The sequence below is a fragment of the Furipterus horrens genome, unplaced genomic scaffold (genome assembly GCF_987537825.1).
Source record: "Furipterus horrens unplaced genomic scaffold, mFurHor1.1.pri manual_scaffold_5, whole genome shotgun sequence".
NCBI classification, from domain to species: Eukaryota; Metazoa; Chordata; class Mammalia; order Chiroptera; family Furipteridae; genus Furipterus; species Furipterus horrens.
The window spans coordinates 13,466,517-13,480,957 of NW_028327175.1; the positions used below are offsets into that span (position 1 = coordinate 13,466,517).

The 14,441-nt window shown below is 35.8% G+C and overlaps 1 protein-coding gene across 1 annotated transcript in view; it reads left to right on the forward strand.

Moving 5' to 3' along the window:
* Window positions 1-8,700, forward strand: part of ZFR (zinc finger RNA binding protein) — a 72,067-nt gene extending 63,367 nt beyond the window's left edge. The window contains exons 18-20 of the mRNA XM_090276194.1: window positions 5,108-5,219; window positions 5,322-5,419; window positions 7,190-8,700. Of these exons, the coding sequence (XP_090132320.1) occupies window positions 5,108-5,219; window positions 5,322-5,419; window positions 7,190-7,369 (390 nt within the window). The 3' untranslated portion in view covers window positions 7,370-8,700. The remainder of the gene's footprint in view (window positions 1-5,107; window positions 5,220-5,321; window positions 5,420-7,189) is intronic.
* Window positions 8,701-14,441: the final 5,741 nt, after the last annotated feature.

Here is a 14,441-nt window from a genome sequence, read left to right on the forward strand (position 1 = left end):
ATAATAGTCATATCTGTCTCTTAACAGTGATTGTGATAATTAAAATTGAATAATGTACGTAAAGGCTGAGAACAGTGCTTAGTATATAAGTTACAATGATGAAGAGGACAACTGCTTCTGTTACTGTTATTTAACCAGAATCTCTTTTTTTTTTTTTTTTTCAGATTTAATGTGTTTTATTGATTAAAATATTACATTTGTGCCAATTTCCCTTCCCTCTGCTCCCCTCCACCCGGTGGCCCCCCTCCCTCCAGTTGTCCCCCCCTTTTAGATTATGTCCATTAGTTGTGCATACAGTTCCTCCCAACCTCTCTCCGTCTATTCCATTCCCTCCTACCATGATCCCCAATTCCTATATCATCTCCCTCCCTCTCCCCACTCCCCCTCCCTGTTGACCTCCCCCCAATATGCTTCCCGTACCCACAGTTCCTTTTCCACTCTTGTTGCCTGTTTTGTTTGCCTTTGTTTCATCTCCCTAGCTTCTATTTTTTAAACCAGTCCCTTTAACATCTCATATAACAGTGGTTTGGATCTAATGAACTCTTTCAGTTTTATTTTGTCCTGGAAACACTTTCTCTGTCCTTCTATTCTGAATGACAATTTTGCTGGATAGAGTATTCGTGGTTCTAGGTTTTGGATTTTCATTACTTTGAATATTTCTTGCCAGTCCCTTCTTGCCTGTAGGGTTTCCCTTGAGAAGTCAGCTGATAGTCTAATTGGGACCCCTTTGTACATAATTCTTTTCTTCTCTCTTGCTGCTTTTAAGATTCTCTCTTTATCTTTAATTTTTGACATTTTGATTATAATGTGTCTTGGAGTGGTTCTCCCTGGGTCCAGTCTCTTGGGAACTCTCCTTGCTTCCTGGACCTGCAAGTCTATTCCCTTCCCCAAGTCTGGGAAGTTCTCCTTTATTATATTTTCACTCAATTTTTCAAGTTCTAGTTCATCTTCCTCATTCTCTGGCAAACCAATGATTCTTATGTTGGGCCTTTTATAGCTGTCCCAGAGGTTTCTGATCCTCTCATTGTTGCTTCCCATTTCCTCTCGCTGCATTGGTTGATTGCTTGTTCCTTCTCCATATTCCAGTTTGTTGAAATGAACTCTGGATTTTTTTTCCTCACCATCTGTCTCGTATGTGGTTTTGTTCCTTTCGTTATAAAAGTTTTTCGCTTCTTTCTTATCTTTTTCCTGCTCTTTTGTGAATTCTGTAAGCCACCTGATAACAATGGCCCAGAACTGAGCCTCTGACAGGTTTCTTATCTGTTCATCTGTCAGGTTCTCTATCTGCTGCCTGGTGAGCTGTGTCACCAGGATTTCTATAGTTGTCTGCCACATTTTGACAGATGCGTTTTGTTTTCTTGGGCCGACTGTCGGGGGCAGTGCCTGTGTACGCATCACAAGTCAGCGACCGGCGCCTGTCTGCGACCTATTTCGCAGCCCTGTGGTGCTTTCTTTCTTTGGGGGCGGGGGTCCAAGATGGATTCACACAGTTATTCAGCTAGGAGACCGGGATCCGTCCTCCCGCCCCCCTGGGCCTCACTGTTCAAGGCGATGCGGCGGCCGCTCTCCCCAGCGCTGGGGTGGCGCACTGCCAGGGGCTTGACTGCCGCCGGGATTTTTCGCCGCCTGCCGCTCCGCAAACAGCTTTGCCCTCTTTAACTCTTACCTGCCCAAATGGCACCGCTGGTTTATAACTTCATATGTTGGGCTTCCGTGTAGCTTTATTTTCTGGAATTTCTAGTTATCCTTTGTTTTGAAGTAGTTGTATTCCTCTCTAGTTGTAGAGGGAGACCTAGCGTGTCCGTCTAAGCCTCCATCTTGGCCGTAAGTCCTAACCAGAATTTCTAGTGTTAGATTTTTTTATTGTTTCTAGTCATTACAGATAAACAGTTACGCTGAATATTTTGTGTGTGTGTGCTTTCATTTAAGTATAATAGCCCTATTTAAATCTTTAGGAAAAACAGGATTTGAGTCAGATGGACCTAGGTTAAAATCTTAGTCTCTTTACCTTGTAATTTTATGATGTTAGATAAGCTATTTAACCTAAGTTTTCTTTTTTTAATCTTTAAAAGAGTGGTCTAATAGCATCTGGTCATGTAATTAAATGAAATTTAAAGTGCTTGGCATGGTGTTTGCCACTTAGTAAGTGCTATTGTTATTAATACTACTAGAGATGGGGGCTTGGCTGGGTATTTCAGTTGATTAATGTGTCATTTTGATACACACCAAGGTTGAGAGTTTGATCCTGGATCAGGGCACAAACAAGAGTGGGATAACAAATCATACCCCTCACCCCCACCCCGATCAATCAGTAAAAAATTATTGAAAAATATAATACTAGAGCCCTGGCTGGTGTGGCTCAGTGGATTGAGTGCCGCCCTGTGAAGCAAAGGGTTGCCGGTTCAGTTCCCAGTCTGGGCACATGCCTGGTTGTGGGCCACATCCGTGGTTGGGGGCATGCGAGAGGCAACCACATATAGATGTTTCTCTCCCTCTCTTTCTCCCTCCCTTCCTCTTTCTCTAAAAATAAAAGTAAAAATAAAAAATTTAAAATATAAATACTATTAGAGATTGGAAGGAAAAATATGTTCCATGGCATTTTTAAAATAAATATTGCAGTCATTTCTTTCAAATCATTTAATGTGGAGAGCTTTTCTTCTTAAATAACATAAGCCACAAAAATCCTTTACATTACAGCCTAAATATTATTTCCCTAATTTGATTCTTCATCTTTGATATTGTTCTTTTACTTTTGAATGCATATACACTTATTTCAGAGTTCATAAACCACATGTATTCTACTTTTGTTGCTTTCCTAACTGTAGATAATCTGCTTAGAAAATAATCGTTCTATAGAAAATTAATATTTTTAAATTGCTTGCTTTACAGCAAAAGATCTCAAAAGTTCAGAGAGTTGACTTAGTTTCATTGTGTTTAAATATATTAACTTACTGTTTTCCATAAATAATTCATTTCTTTCTTGGTTCTTAATTAGTTTCTATGTACCTTTCTATGCAAATGTAAATCACAAATTCCCACTTCTTAAGGTTGGTCACTAATCAGATTTTGAAAAAACTTTGAATTACTTGGCACATTTTCTATCTTAACATATAGATTATAGGTGATTATTTAATACTTATTTTTCTCTTTAGCATACTCTAAAGGTACTTAGTAAAAGTTTGAGGTATTGATGGAAGGTTGCATATTTTATGACTTCAATTTTATATTTTTAGCACATCAGTAAGTAATTTGTGTATTGCCCTTGTTTTCTTTTATCAACAGGATTATTTTCACATTCTTTTCCTAAAATATTTATTGTGTATTTTCTGTATACTGGACATTTATGCTAGGTCTAATTTTCAAAATATATGACATTGACCTTATCCTTCAGGATTTCACAGTCTGTTGGACATCTTAAAATAGTACTTGATTTGTTTGACAAGGAGATATTTATACATTCATAGATTTGGAAAACTGAAGCTAGTTCCTTAACATACTAAAATTTTGAATGAAAATCCTTTTTAAATGTCTTGAATATCTTGATTCTTAAACTGGATAAACTGAATCAGCTTGATTTTTTGTTTTTTTTTAGTTGTGATTTACATTTATCATTATAAACATTTTAACTTTTTCCCAATCTCATGTTGCCATCATATTCTTTAAAAAATGATTTGAGAGAGAGAAACATCAATTTGCTGTTTTACCCATTTATGCATTCTTGGTTGATTCATGTATGTGCCGTGACCAGAGATCAACCCACAGCCTTGGTGTATGGGGACAATGCTCCAACCAACTGAGCCACCTGGCTAGGGCCCCAGCTGTCTTTTTTTTTTTTTTTTTTGCTGCTGTTACTGTTTTTTTAGATTCCCATCTCTCTTATAACTGATTCCTAATTTGTTTGGAACAGCAGTCTTCACATGTCCAAACATCTTAGAATTCTTATTTTTAAAATCTGAGTAATGGCTGTGGAGTGAATAGCTTGAGATAGTTTTTACCTCTGATTAAATCTGAGCTTTCTAAGCAAGCAACTGAAAATGGGATCTCACGAAGGTATTTCAGCTTCAGTATTATATTATGAGTTTTGTTCTATTTCTAGTCTATTTACTTTCTTTGAAATGTTATTGGTGGTCTTGTTTAAAATTTAAGGTAAAAACACAGGTGTGCTTTAAACATGCTCACAGAAGGAAACCAGACACAAAAAACCACATTTTAGATGGTTTCATTTGTATGAAATATCCAGAATAGGGAAATCTATAGAAATGGAAAGTGATTTAGTCGTTGCCAGGGGAGTGGAGGAAAGGGAGAATGGAGGATGACTACTAATGGGTATGGCGTTTCTTTTGGGGGTGATGAATGTGTTCTGGAATTACAGTGGTTATGGTTGAATAACTTTGTAAGTATACTAAAAACCACTGAATTGTTCATTCCCATGATAACATTCATTTTAAAGTTTATCTCAATTTTAGAAATCTAAATGAAAAATTTCCTAATAGGCCCGTCAAAATACTTCTTTGGATTGGCTACTTTCCAAATCTGTACTTTTATTTTTGTCTTTTATTTATTGGTTTAGATTTTGAGTCTCAAGTATAATTTACAGTGAAAGCAAAATTTGTATTTTCCTTCAGGATAACAAATTCAGTTACGCATTAAATGAAAACTTATATAATATACATTGTAAAGACAAAACGGAAGTCTTCTGTGCTTAAAAGAGAGGGCCCCTGTCTCTCCCTATTATATGTCATCAGTCTGTAGCTATTACAGAACAAATGTATGTGAGCTCTAAATAGCTAAAGAATTTTAATGACTGTCCTATTTTAGTAGGAGAGGATAGCAATAATTTAAACAAAAAAACCTCTTAATCTATTTTGCTTTTCTTCATTAAGAATAAATTGTAAAGTCTTTTTTAAATTGTATATTGCCTTTATGAGTTTTGTTTTCATTACTTGTTTTATCATTTAACTTTGTTTTTATATTACATGCAATTTTATTTTCTGGTTCCATGTAACTTTTTCAGTCTTTAAAATTTTTAATTTTCATTATGTAGTTTGTCATTCTGGTGTTTGGTCTGGAAACCGTTAAACACATTTTTTATGTTTTTGTTTTTTAGGCTATGGAGTTACTAGTAGAGAAAGCAATCAGTAGTGCTTCTAGCCCTCAGAGCCCTGGGGATGCACTGAGAAGAGTTTTTGAGTGCATTTCTTCAGGAATTATTCTAAAAGGTAAGTTTTACTGCGTTTTTAATGTTTGTGTTTGGTAATTGAATAAGAACTCTTCTTTTACAAAAAGCTAATGTTTTTTTCTCACTGTGGTAATGGCTGTAGGTAGTCCTGGACTTCTGGATCCTTGTGAGAAGGATCCCTTTGATACCTTGGCCACAATGACTGACCAGCAACGTGAGGACATCACATCCAGTGCACAGGTAAAAGTGTGTTCCTAATTCCAAAGTCTTGTTGGGTCACTGCATAAGGTTTTTCTTTTTTATAGTTGTTCTTTGGAAGAAATATACTATAATATTCATTCTTCTGCTTTAATAAGTAAGTCTTAAAGGAGATTGTAATTTAAACTAGATTTCACTAATACAATCTGAAATTTTATTTTAGCTGTGTGGGTCTAATTAAGTGTACTATATAAATATAAAAATAAAGCATTATTTTTAGTGTCGCATTAAATCTGAGTTAAGTTTTATATCAAGATCAGTAGAGAAACTGTATCATCTGGTTGTACAGAAGTGATGTGCTGTGCAGTTTATGGTAATTATTGTTATAATTGAGCCTCTCCTGCCCCCGGAAAGGCTGTATAATGTAGCAATTAAAAGTGTGCGCTCTGGAGTTAAGAGTCCTTGCTTTGCCAGCTCTGCCATCTCATCTGTAAAATGGGGATAAAAGGAGTACAGTATTCCCTCAGTTATCACGGGTATTACGTTCTAGACACCCCCCCCCCACCCCCGCGATAGGTAAAAATCCGCGAAGTAGGAACCTTACATTTATTTTAGTATTTATATATATTTTAAGGCTTTCTAAACCCTTCCCACACACTTATAAACCATTCCCAGTCCCTTATTAACCTTTTCCACACTTTTATAACAACTACTTATGTTCTTAAACATATTCTACACTCTTAAACCTACGTAACTTTAACAACATACGTATACAGTACTGCAACAATCTGCGATAAATAATTAAATATAATACTTTTAAAAATCCCATGATATAGTGAGGCCGCGATGAGTGAACCATGATATGGGAAGGGACTACTGTATGTGTCTCAAGCAGGACAAATATGCTATATCCACACATTAGAATATTATTTAGCTGTTGAAAGGAATGTACTAATACTTAACTACAATATGGGTGAACATTGAAAACCTTAATGTTGAGTGAAAGAAGCCAGACACAAAAAGTCATGCAACTCCTGTTATGTGAATGTCCATAGTAGGCAAGTCTACAGAGACAGAAAAACCTGTATCTCAAAAAGTAGTCTATAAACAATTACTTTGAGGATCATAACCATATAGTTAAAGTTGCCATTCAATCAAGTGACTATAAAATCTCCTTAAATTAGTTTAAGGGATATATTTTTCAGCAATTTGAGGAATAGATTAAGTTATGTCTCAAGTCTCTATAGTTTGAACATTCCATGGAATCTTGTGCCATCGACGCCTAACGTAGTCCTGTGTATACATAACCAGGTAGTGGGAATCTTTTTCATTCGTGAGGCAGCAAGTTGAAAAAGTGTAATCCTCTCTTTGTAAACCTGGGGAAGTGCGTGTGTATGTGTATGTACACATGTGTGTGCATGTGCATATGCTGCTGGTGCTGAGCCCGTGCACATGGGTATCACAGCGGGAAGATAGGTAACTGTGACCCAGAGAGGGGTTCACCCAGTGAGTGAGGCCCTTGTCTTTGCTCTATATATTGTTCAGGTTGGATTTTTTAAATGAACATAGTACTAGATTGTTTGAAGATCTATTTTTTACCTTAGGTTTAAACAAACAAACAAAAAAATTAGCATGCACATAGAAAAGCCTGAAAATAAAATCATCAGAATATATGGAGTATTTCAGCTATGAAACTAATGTTGTTCAAGGTATTTCTTTCATTAAACAGAGGCTTTTTTGCAAATCTAATAATAATCGTTTTTTTTTTGTTTTTTTTTAATTAACTCTAAATTCTAACTCTCTTTGTTGCAGTTTGCGTTGAGACTCCTTGCATTCCGCCAGATACACAAAGTTCTAGGCATGGACCCGTTACCCCAAATGAGCCAGCGCTTTAACATCCACAGCAACAGGAAACGAAGAAGGGACAGCGACGGGGTGGATGGGTTTGAGGCCGAGGGGAAAAAAGACAAAAAGGATTATGATAACTTTTAAAAAGTTTCTGTGACTTTGCAGTGTTAAAACTATAGGTGCCCATCTGTTGGCTGTTTTTCATTCATAATAATGTCTATGTCAAGAATTTTATCAAGAATTTCATAGGAGAACCAAGTTTTTCTGTGACACTAAAATCTTCATGTGCAGTGTTAGGTATTATATGAATGGAAAGACACCCCCCCCCCCCAAAATTGTGCTCCACCTGGGGGGCAAACAGTGGTTCATATCCCCCCCCCCATTATTTTGGTTTTACTTAATAGTTGCCGTAGTCCCCCCTATTTTTGTCTTTTATTAACTAGTCTTATTAAATCTTTACTGTATTTAATGCAGTATTTGTGCTTCAGTTGCTATGTGTATTTTGAGATTTTTATTTAGAGGTTTTGTTTTTTGACAGTAGTTCTTTGTGTTTTAGATGATATCCTTTAATATTTTACAGCAGTAGTTTTTTCTTTTTTGTAACGTGAGACTGCAGAATTTTTTCTTTTGTTTTATTATTCTATATGTGATGGATTATAACACAAAAAGTTATCCTGCCATTTAAATGCTCAGAATTGAGTATTTCTGCAGATCTTGTGGCATTTGTCTCTTTAGTGTGATATATAAAGGTGTAATTAAGACAGATTTCTGTTAATCTAATCAAGTTTGCTGTTAGTTGTGCATTAGCAGTATAAAAGCTAATATATACTATATGGTCTTGCAACAGCAGTTTTAAAGCCTCTGCATAATTAATAAAAATGCATGACATTTTTGTTTTTAATAGACTTTTAAAATTATAATTTTAGGTTTGACACGTAGATCTTTGTACAGTTGACTTTTTGACATAGCAAGGCCAAAAATAACTTTCTGAATATTTTTTCTTCTGCATATGTGGAGAGGGCATTTTTCATACTATAAGTGGGCTAACCAATATTTTGAAAAGAACTTTATCATTGTGCAACTAACAACAGTAACTAGCCCTTAATTATGATGACAGTTCCTTATTGGTGTGTGTGAGATTACTCTTAACGACTGTTAACAGTATAACAGTTGAATGATTTCTCCCCCCCCCCGTCCCATACCCTATCACCCAGATAATTTACAGTTCTATTAATTGTGAGGTTGATAAAGTATTAATGATAAAAAATTAAGATTATCTAAGGGGAAAAAAACAGAAAATTATTTGGTGTGGCCATCTTACATGCTTTATGTGTACAAAAAGCTAAATATTCTATCTAGCAGTGGTGTAATAAAAAAGTTACATCTTACTGTTGATGTGTGTATGCTCTGGTACACAGATATCATTTTGTTGTCACAGCACTACAGTGAAATACACAAATAAAAACTTAAATTCATTTAATGACTTAAATGTATTATATGCTAGAAATGAATCATAAACTACTTTTGCTTTGATCTGACTGACGCTATAGTAAAACCATATTCAAAAGTATTGGGTACTTACATCTTGTTATTCCTGATAAATGTTTGTTGCCTGAGCATATAATTTACAGAAAATGTTACAATTTTCAATACCATATTGGTTTAATTTCTTTCTTGGGTTAGAATCTTCCCCTAGACTCTTAGAGGACAAGGAGACCGTGGGAGACAACCATTGGGAAACTTATAACAGGAAACTTCGGCTTTCCTGCCAAGTATTTCTGGGTCTCGGTTTACTCTTTTGAGTAATTAGTTACTCAGTAAAATTTTGAAAATCTGTTTTTCACAGTTCTACTTAACAGAGAAGAAAAGAACTGAAATTTATCACACACTAATGACAGACACCATGCTTGGTCTGTTTACACATTTTCTCGTTTAAAGCAATCATAACAATAAGTGAAGGTGTTAATATTTCTTATTTTTCAGATGAGGAAATTGAAGTCCAGTGTGGCTAACTTAAAGATTGCGCTTCAATTTAAGTGACATAGTTGAAATTGGGGTTTTAGTGTTTAAGCTCAGCACTTTGCCAGCTGCTCCCTTCGTCTTGCAGTTAGGTTTCAAAAATGTTTTCATCTCGTGTTTCAGAATTTTGCATTTGGTTTAGGTGTCTTCATCCATATATACAACTGGCACCACTTAAAATTTTTACTAAAATAATTATTTTAGTATTTAACGACTTAATTGCTTTCAATGGCTAGACCCACATTAACCATCTTGTCTGAAATAACATGAATTAACATTTTTTAGTATCTTCTGCTTTTACAATTAAAAGGATGTTTTCAATCCTCACCCAAGGATGTTTTTATTGATTTTTCTTTTCTTTTTTTAAAGATTTTACTTATTTATTTTTAGAAAGATTGGAAAGGAGGAAGAAAGGGAGGGCAACTTCAGTGTGTGAGAGACATATACATTGACTGGTCGCCTCTTGCACGCCGCCAGCCTGGGACCTGGCCTGCAACCCAGGCATGTGCCCGGATTGGGAATCAAATCAGTGACCCCTTGGTTCTCAGGCTGGTGCTCAGTCCACCGAGCCACAGCAGGCAGGGCTGTTATAATTTATTTTAGAGAGGAAAGGAGAGAGAAAAAGAGAAACTGATTGGTTGCCTCCCATACATGTACGGGACTATGCTCCAACTAACCGAGTCACCCGGCCAGGGCTGCTTTGACAATTTTTAAAAGAAAACTAAACTTTAGTCAAAAGCAGCATTGGTTATCACCCTGCTGATGCATTCTTGAACCAATTATTTTGGCAACTAATTTACTTACCTGTTATTCTCTGCATCTCAGGCTGGTTTTCCTGTTACTAGCTCATGCTTATGTTAATTTAATGATTGCAAATAAAACAAATTTATTTCTCTCACCCACCGTCAATTACATAATGCATTCCAAATTAGGATTTTGTCTTCACCACTTGTTTTTTCTGTTTCTTTGAGCTAAAATTAAAAATGCAAAATTCAATTAACGCATAGCAAAACATACCTGATTTTTTAAGTCAACAATATTTTAAATCATTTTTCTGCTTATTGACAAAACGCATAAACCTTTGTCTTGCATGGTCATGCTATATATTCTCAATATATATTGGCTTAACTAAAAAATTTATTCTGGTTTTTGGGGTTGTTTTTGTAAGATGGCTATAGTAGTGCTTAGGTGCCTTTTAACTTCATTAGAAACAATTTTGTTAGATTGTATTTTATGACAGCTGTCATCAGTGTGCATTTTTGAAAAATTATCAAAATTGATAAATTTTTATATAGCCATTTTAATAATTGAAGATGGAAGAAAATGTGCAACATTTTCAGCACCTGTGCTTTATTATTTCAAGGAAGGTAAAAACGCAACTGAAATGCAAAAAAAAAAAAAAAAAAAGATTTGTGCAGTGTACGGAGAAGGTGTTGTGACTAATACTAACATGTCCAAGTGGTTTGGGAAGTTTCATGCTGGAGATTTCTTGCTGGACAATGCTTCATGGTCGGGTAGACCAGTTGAAGTTTTAAGTGATCAAATCAAGACATTAACTGAGAGCAACAATGTTATGTGACATGGCAGGTAGCTGACATATTCAAAATATCCAAATCAATAAAGCTATTGGTGAAAACGAAAAATGTCTTATTTTACGGAAAAAACTAAACTATTTGGCCAACCCAATATAATGAATGTAAGTTATGTACAGTTCACTTAACAGAGCCACCATTTTTATACTGAATTTGATAGCACTGATTTTTTAAAAATGTTCCCAAGAAAGGGAAAACTTTATACTGCTATAGGAAGACAATGTTCATAGCAGAGGTCTCAAATTTGATTGTTTATAACGGGTCTCTGGAGAACATTCTAAAACTTTCCAAAAATTCTGATGGAGGGGAGCCAGAAGAAGCCTGAGAATGTTCATTTTAGGGTGGCTTTCTCTTAGGTACTTATTGGAATAGATGGTTCATACACATGTAAAAGCCAAAAAGTATAAAGGAGTATATGGCATAAAACCTCTCCTGTCTCCCCTTGCTGCTTCACAGAGGCTTCAGTGTTACCGTTTATGTGTTCTTCTGTACGTGATCTGTGCGTATTGCTCTGCACCCTGCCTTTTTTCCACTTTCTGTATCTCGGAATCTTGGCAGTTGTTCCATATCAGCACACATAGGGAAACTGCGATTTTATCAAGCACTCTAGGGTCATTCCAAGCTAGATTTTTTCTTTAGTTCTAGATGGTTCTGGATCATGCTCTAATAAACATACTTTATAGCAGTGACCATAATGTAGAGTCCAAACCAATATTTTTAATATAAAGATTTTTTATTACCAGCCATACAATATATGTAGCAATAAGTTAATTGGCATATTCAACAAATCATAAAATCCCTATTCTCTGAGCAATTTTAGTCTCCTTTATTAAGCTTAGTGTATTATTAGATGTAAAATAAAATCTGAAAATAGGAAACAATTCTGTAACTTAATGCCTGAATAATATTTTTCAACAATACTTAGACTGGTTTCATATTATATTCACCTTCTAGTCACCTTAATAAAATGCCAAGTAAGACTAGATAATTAAGTTGGTCTCAATTGAATAATCACTCTTAAAATAATATTTAAGAATTCAGAAGTAGGGAAAATAGGGAACTTATGGCTTGGATCAATGTGGGCCCTATATTTAAAGATACATGTGATAATGCAGTATGATAGGTTTGTGATGAGAAAAAGTTAAGGGTGTGGAAATTTATCTCAAGTTCTGCCATGAGCTGTAGAGTGAACTGTACTTAAGTGCAATTTAGTGGGCAATATAATGCAGATAAAAACAGAAGGCCTGCCTTTTAATGCATAGTGTGGGGGTTGGAGAGAAGCTAAAACCTACCTTAGCAATCACATCTAATTTTAGTAAGAGCACTGGAACCCTCATAACGTGAGCTTGCTTGTGTCCTTTCTGAATAATACCCAAAATGACTCCACTGCCCCTTACCAGAGGTTTCACTTTCTAGTTTGTTATCCACAGTCGACCAAAGTCCAAAAATAATGGGAAATTCCAGAAACAGTTTGTAAGTTTTAAATTGTGTGCTCTTCTGAGTAGCATGATGAAATCTCAAGCCATCCCACTGTTTTACCAAGGGCATGAATCATCCCTTTGCCTAGCATATCCACATTGTATACACCACTCACTTGTTAGTCACCTAGCTATTTAGGTTAGATTGGTTATCAGGGAGAGATCACATTCCCATAACTTCTATATTACTGTGTAATTCTATTGTTAATTTTTTATGGTGCCTAGTTTATAATATTGGTATATTTGTACAGGGTTTGGTAAAATCCTCAGTTTGGGGCATCCAGCTGGGGCTTGTGGAACATATTCCCCACGATTAAGGGGGAACTATATATAGTTCTACACTTGGCGTTGGTCACACCATATCTGGAGTATGGTGTTCAGTTCTGGGCATTAGTTTTTAAGTGGTACTCAATAGAGCATGACCAGTGTAGTGAGTTTGTTTGAAACCCTATCATGTATAGTAGGAACTACAGAGCAGGAGGGACAAGATGATGTGGGAGAAAAGATTGTATCTTCTAATATGAATATTTATGGGAAAATATCAATTGAAGAAACAGCTTTTAAAATGTTAACTGCAACAATAAAATGGAGGTCATTTGCAAAGAAGTTGTTGCTCATGTTCATAATTATAACCACCTGTGCAAGATTCTGGTTAAGGTCCTAGCATTTGGTATAAAAGTGTATGAGATGATCAATATCTTCCAAGTTTAAAATGCTATTATACCATTAGTCCATGTACCTAATAGAGGTAATTTGAACAGGACTCAAATGGCCAATTGCCTCAAAGTTGATAATTATTTCATGGCATCCAAAATAAGATTTTGGAAAAATAGGTGCTGGTTTTGCCATACCTTTTTAACTGTTCCCTTGTTTTCCATGGTATTGAAGTTACTAAGGACTTTTTCTCCTACCTTGCAACATTTTTCTGCTGCTGCTGCTTCTAAATAGCACTTTTCCTGGTTTGTCATCAATATCTTCTGAATATGTACATACTATTGATTATCTCATTCATCTTCCAAGTTTTAGATACTCCCTTTGTCGAAATTATTCCAAATCCTGACTATCCAAACTCGTCTTCCTTTTTTTTCTTTCTGCCTCTAGTATCTACACTATTTATTCAGTCAGATTAGTCCTCTACATCTGTTTGATCATGTTATTGCTACTCAAAAGATCTTCAAGCAAATCCACATCCCTGTTAAACAGTATATAGCCCTGGCCGGGTAGTTCAGATAGAGCGTCATCCTAATACCCCAAGGATACAGGTTCAATCCCCAGTCAAGGCACATCCAAAAATCAAGCAATGAATGCATAAAGAAGTGGAACAACAAATTGATGTTTCTCTCCCTTTATCTCAACCTAAAATACTATTTTATATATATATTTTTTATCCTCACAACATTACTACATGGCAGGTATTTATTACACATGAGCAAACCAGGGTTTGCAGTTAAGTAACTTGATGTCATAAAAGATCATTAGAATGATACAGTTCAGGATCAGATCATCAGAACCTGCTTGGGAAGTTCTGTTGACTTCAAAGACTGAGTTTTCAATCTTTATGCCATGTACCTCCTATAGATGGGTTTTTACCCAACCCTCTTTCTATAGAACTTAAATGCTGAAGACATGGTGTGTTAGTAGATTTTAAGTATCCCAGTTTTGGCCCACTCCAAAGGCTTTTACCCATCAGTCTTTTCCACCGCTCTTTATTTTTATAAAGAACTTACAAAGCTATATCTTTTTCTAAGGTCAATGGTTAACTAAGGATGGGAAAATAAAGGGACTCCCATTTCCTTTGGAGGTTAACCTTTACCGGAGCCACAAGTCAGAATGGATGCCTGATGGACTATATCCAGGGTATATAGTTAAGTGTTATTTGGCCCAAACACTTGAAAACCCTGAGCCAATATTAAAGATGTCGCACAGATCCTAATTTGATTTCTCTTGAAAAATGGGGAGGTCTGCTGACAGGGCATGTGTTTGTTCCTACGTGGTGGTAATTAGCTAAAGCTAAGCGTGGTGGCCACTTCCTGTAGACGATAAACTTTGAGACGAAGCGTCTTCTGGACAGTACCGCAGCCTTCTCTGTCCCCTACTTTGCCTACCAGGCTGGCCCGGTGGGCATTT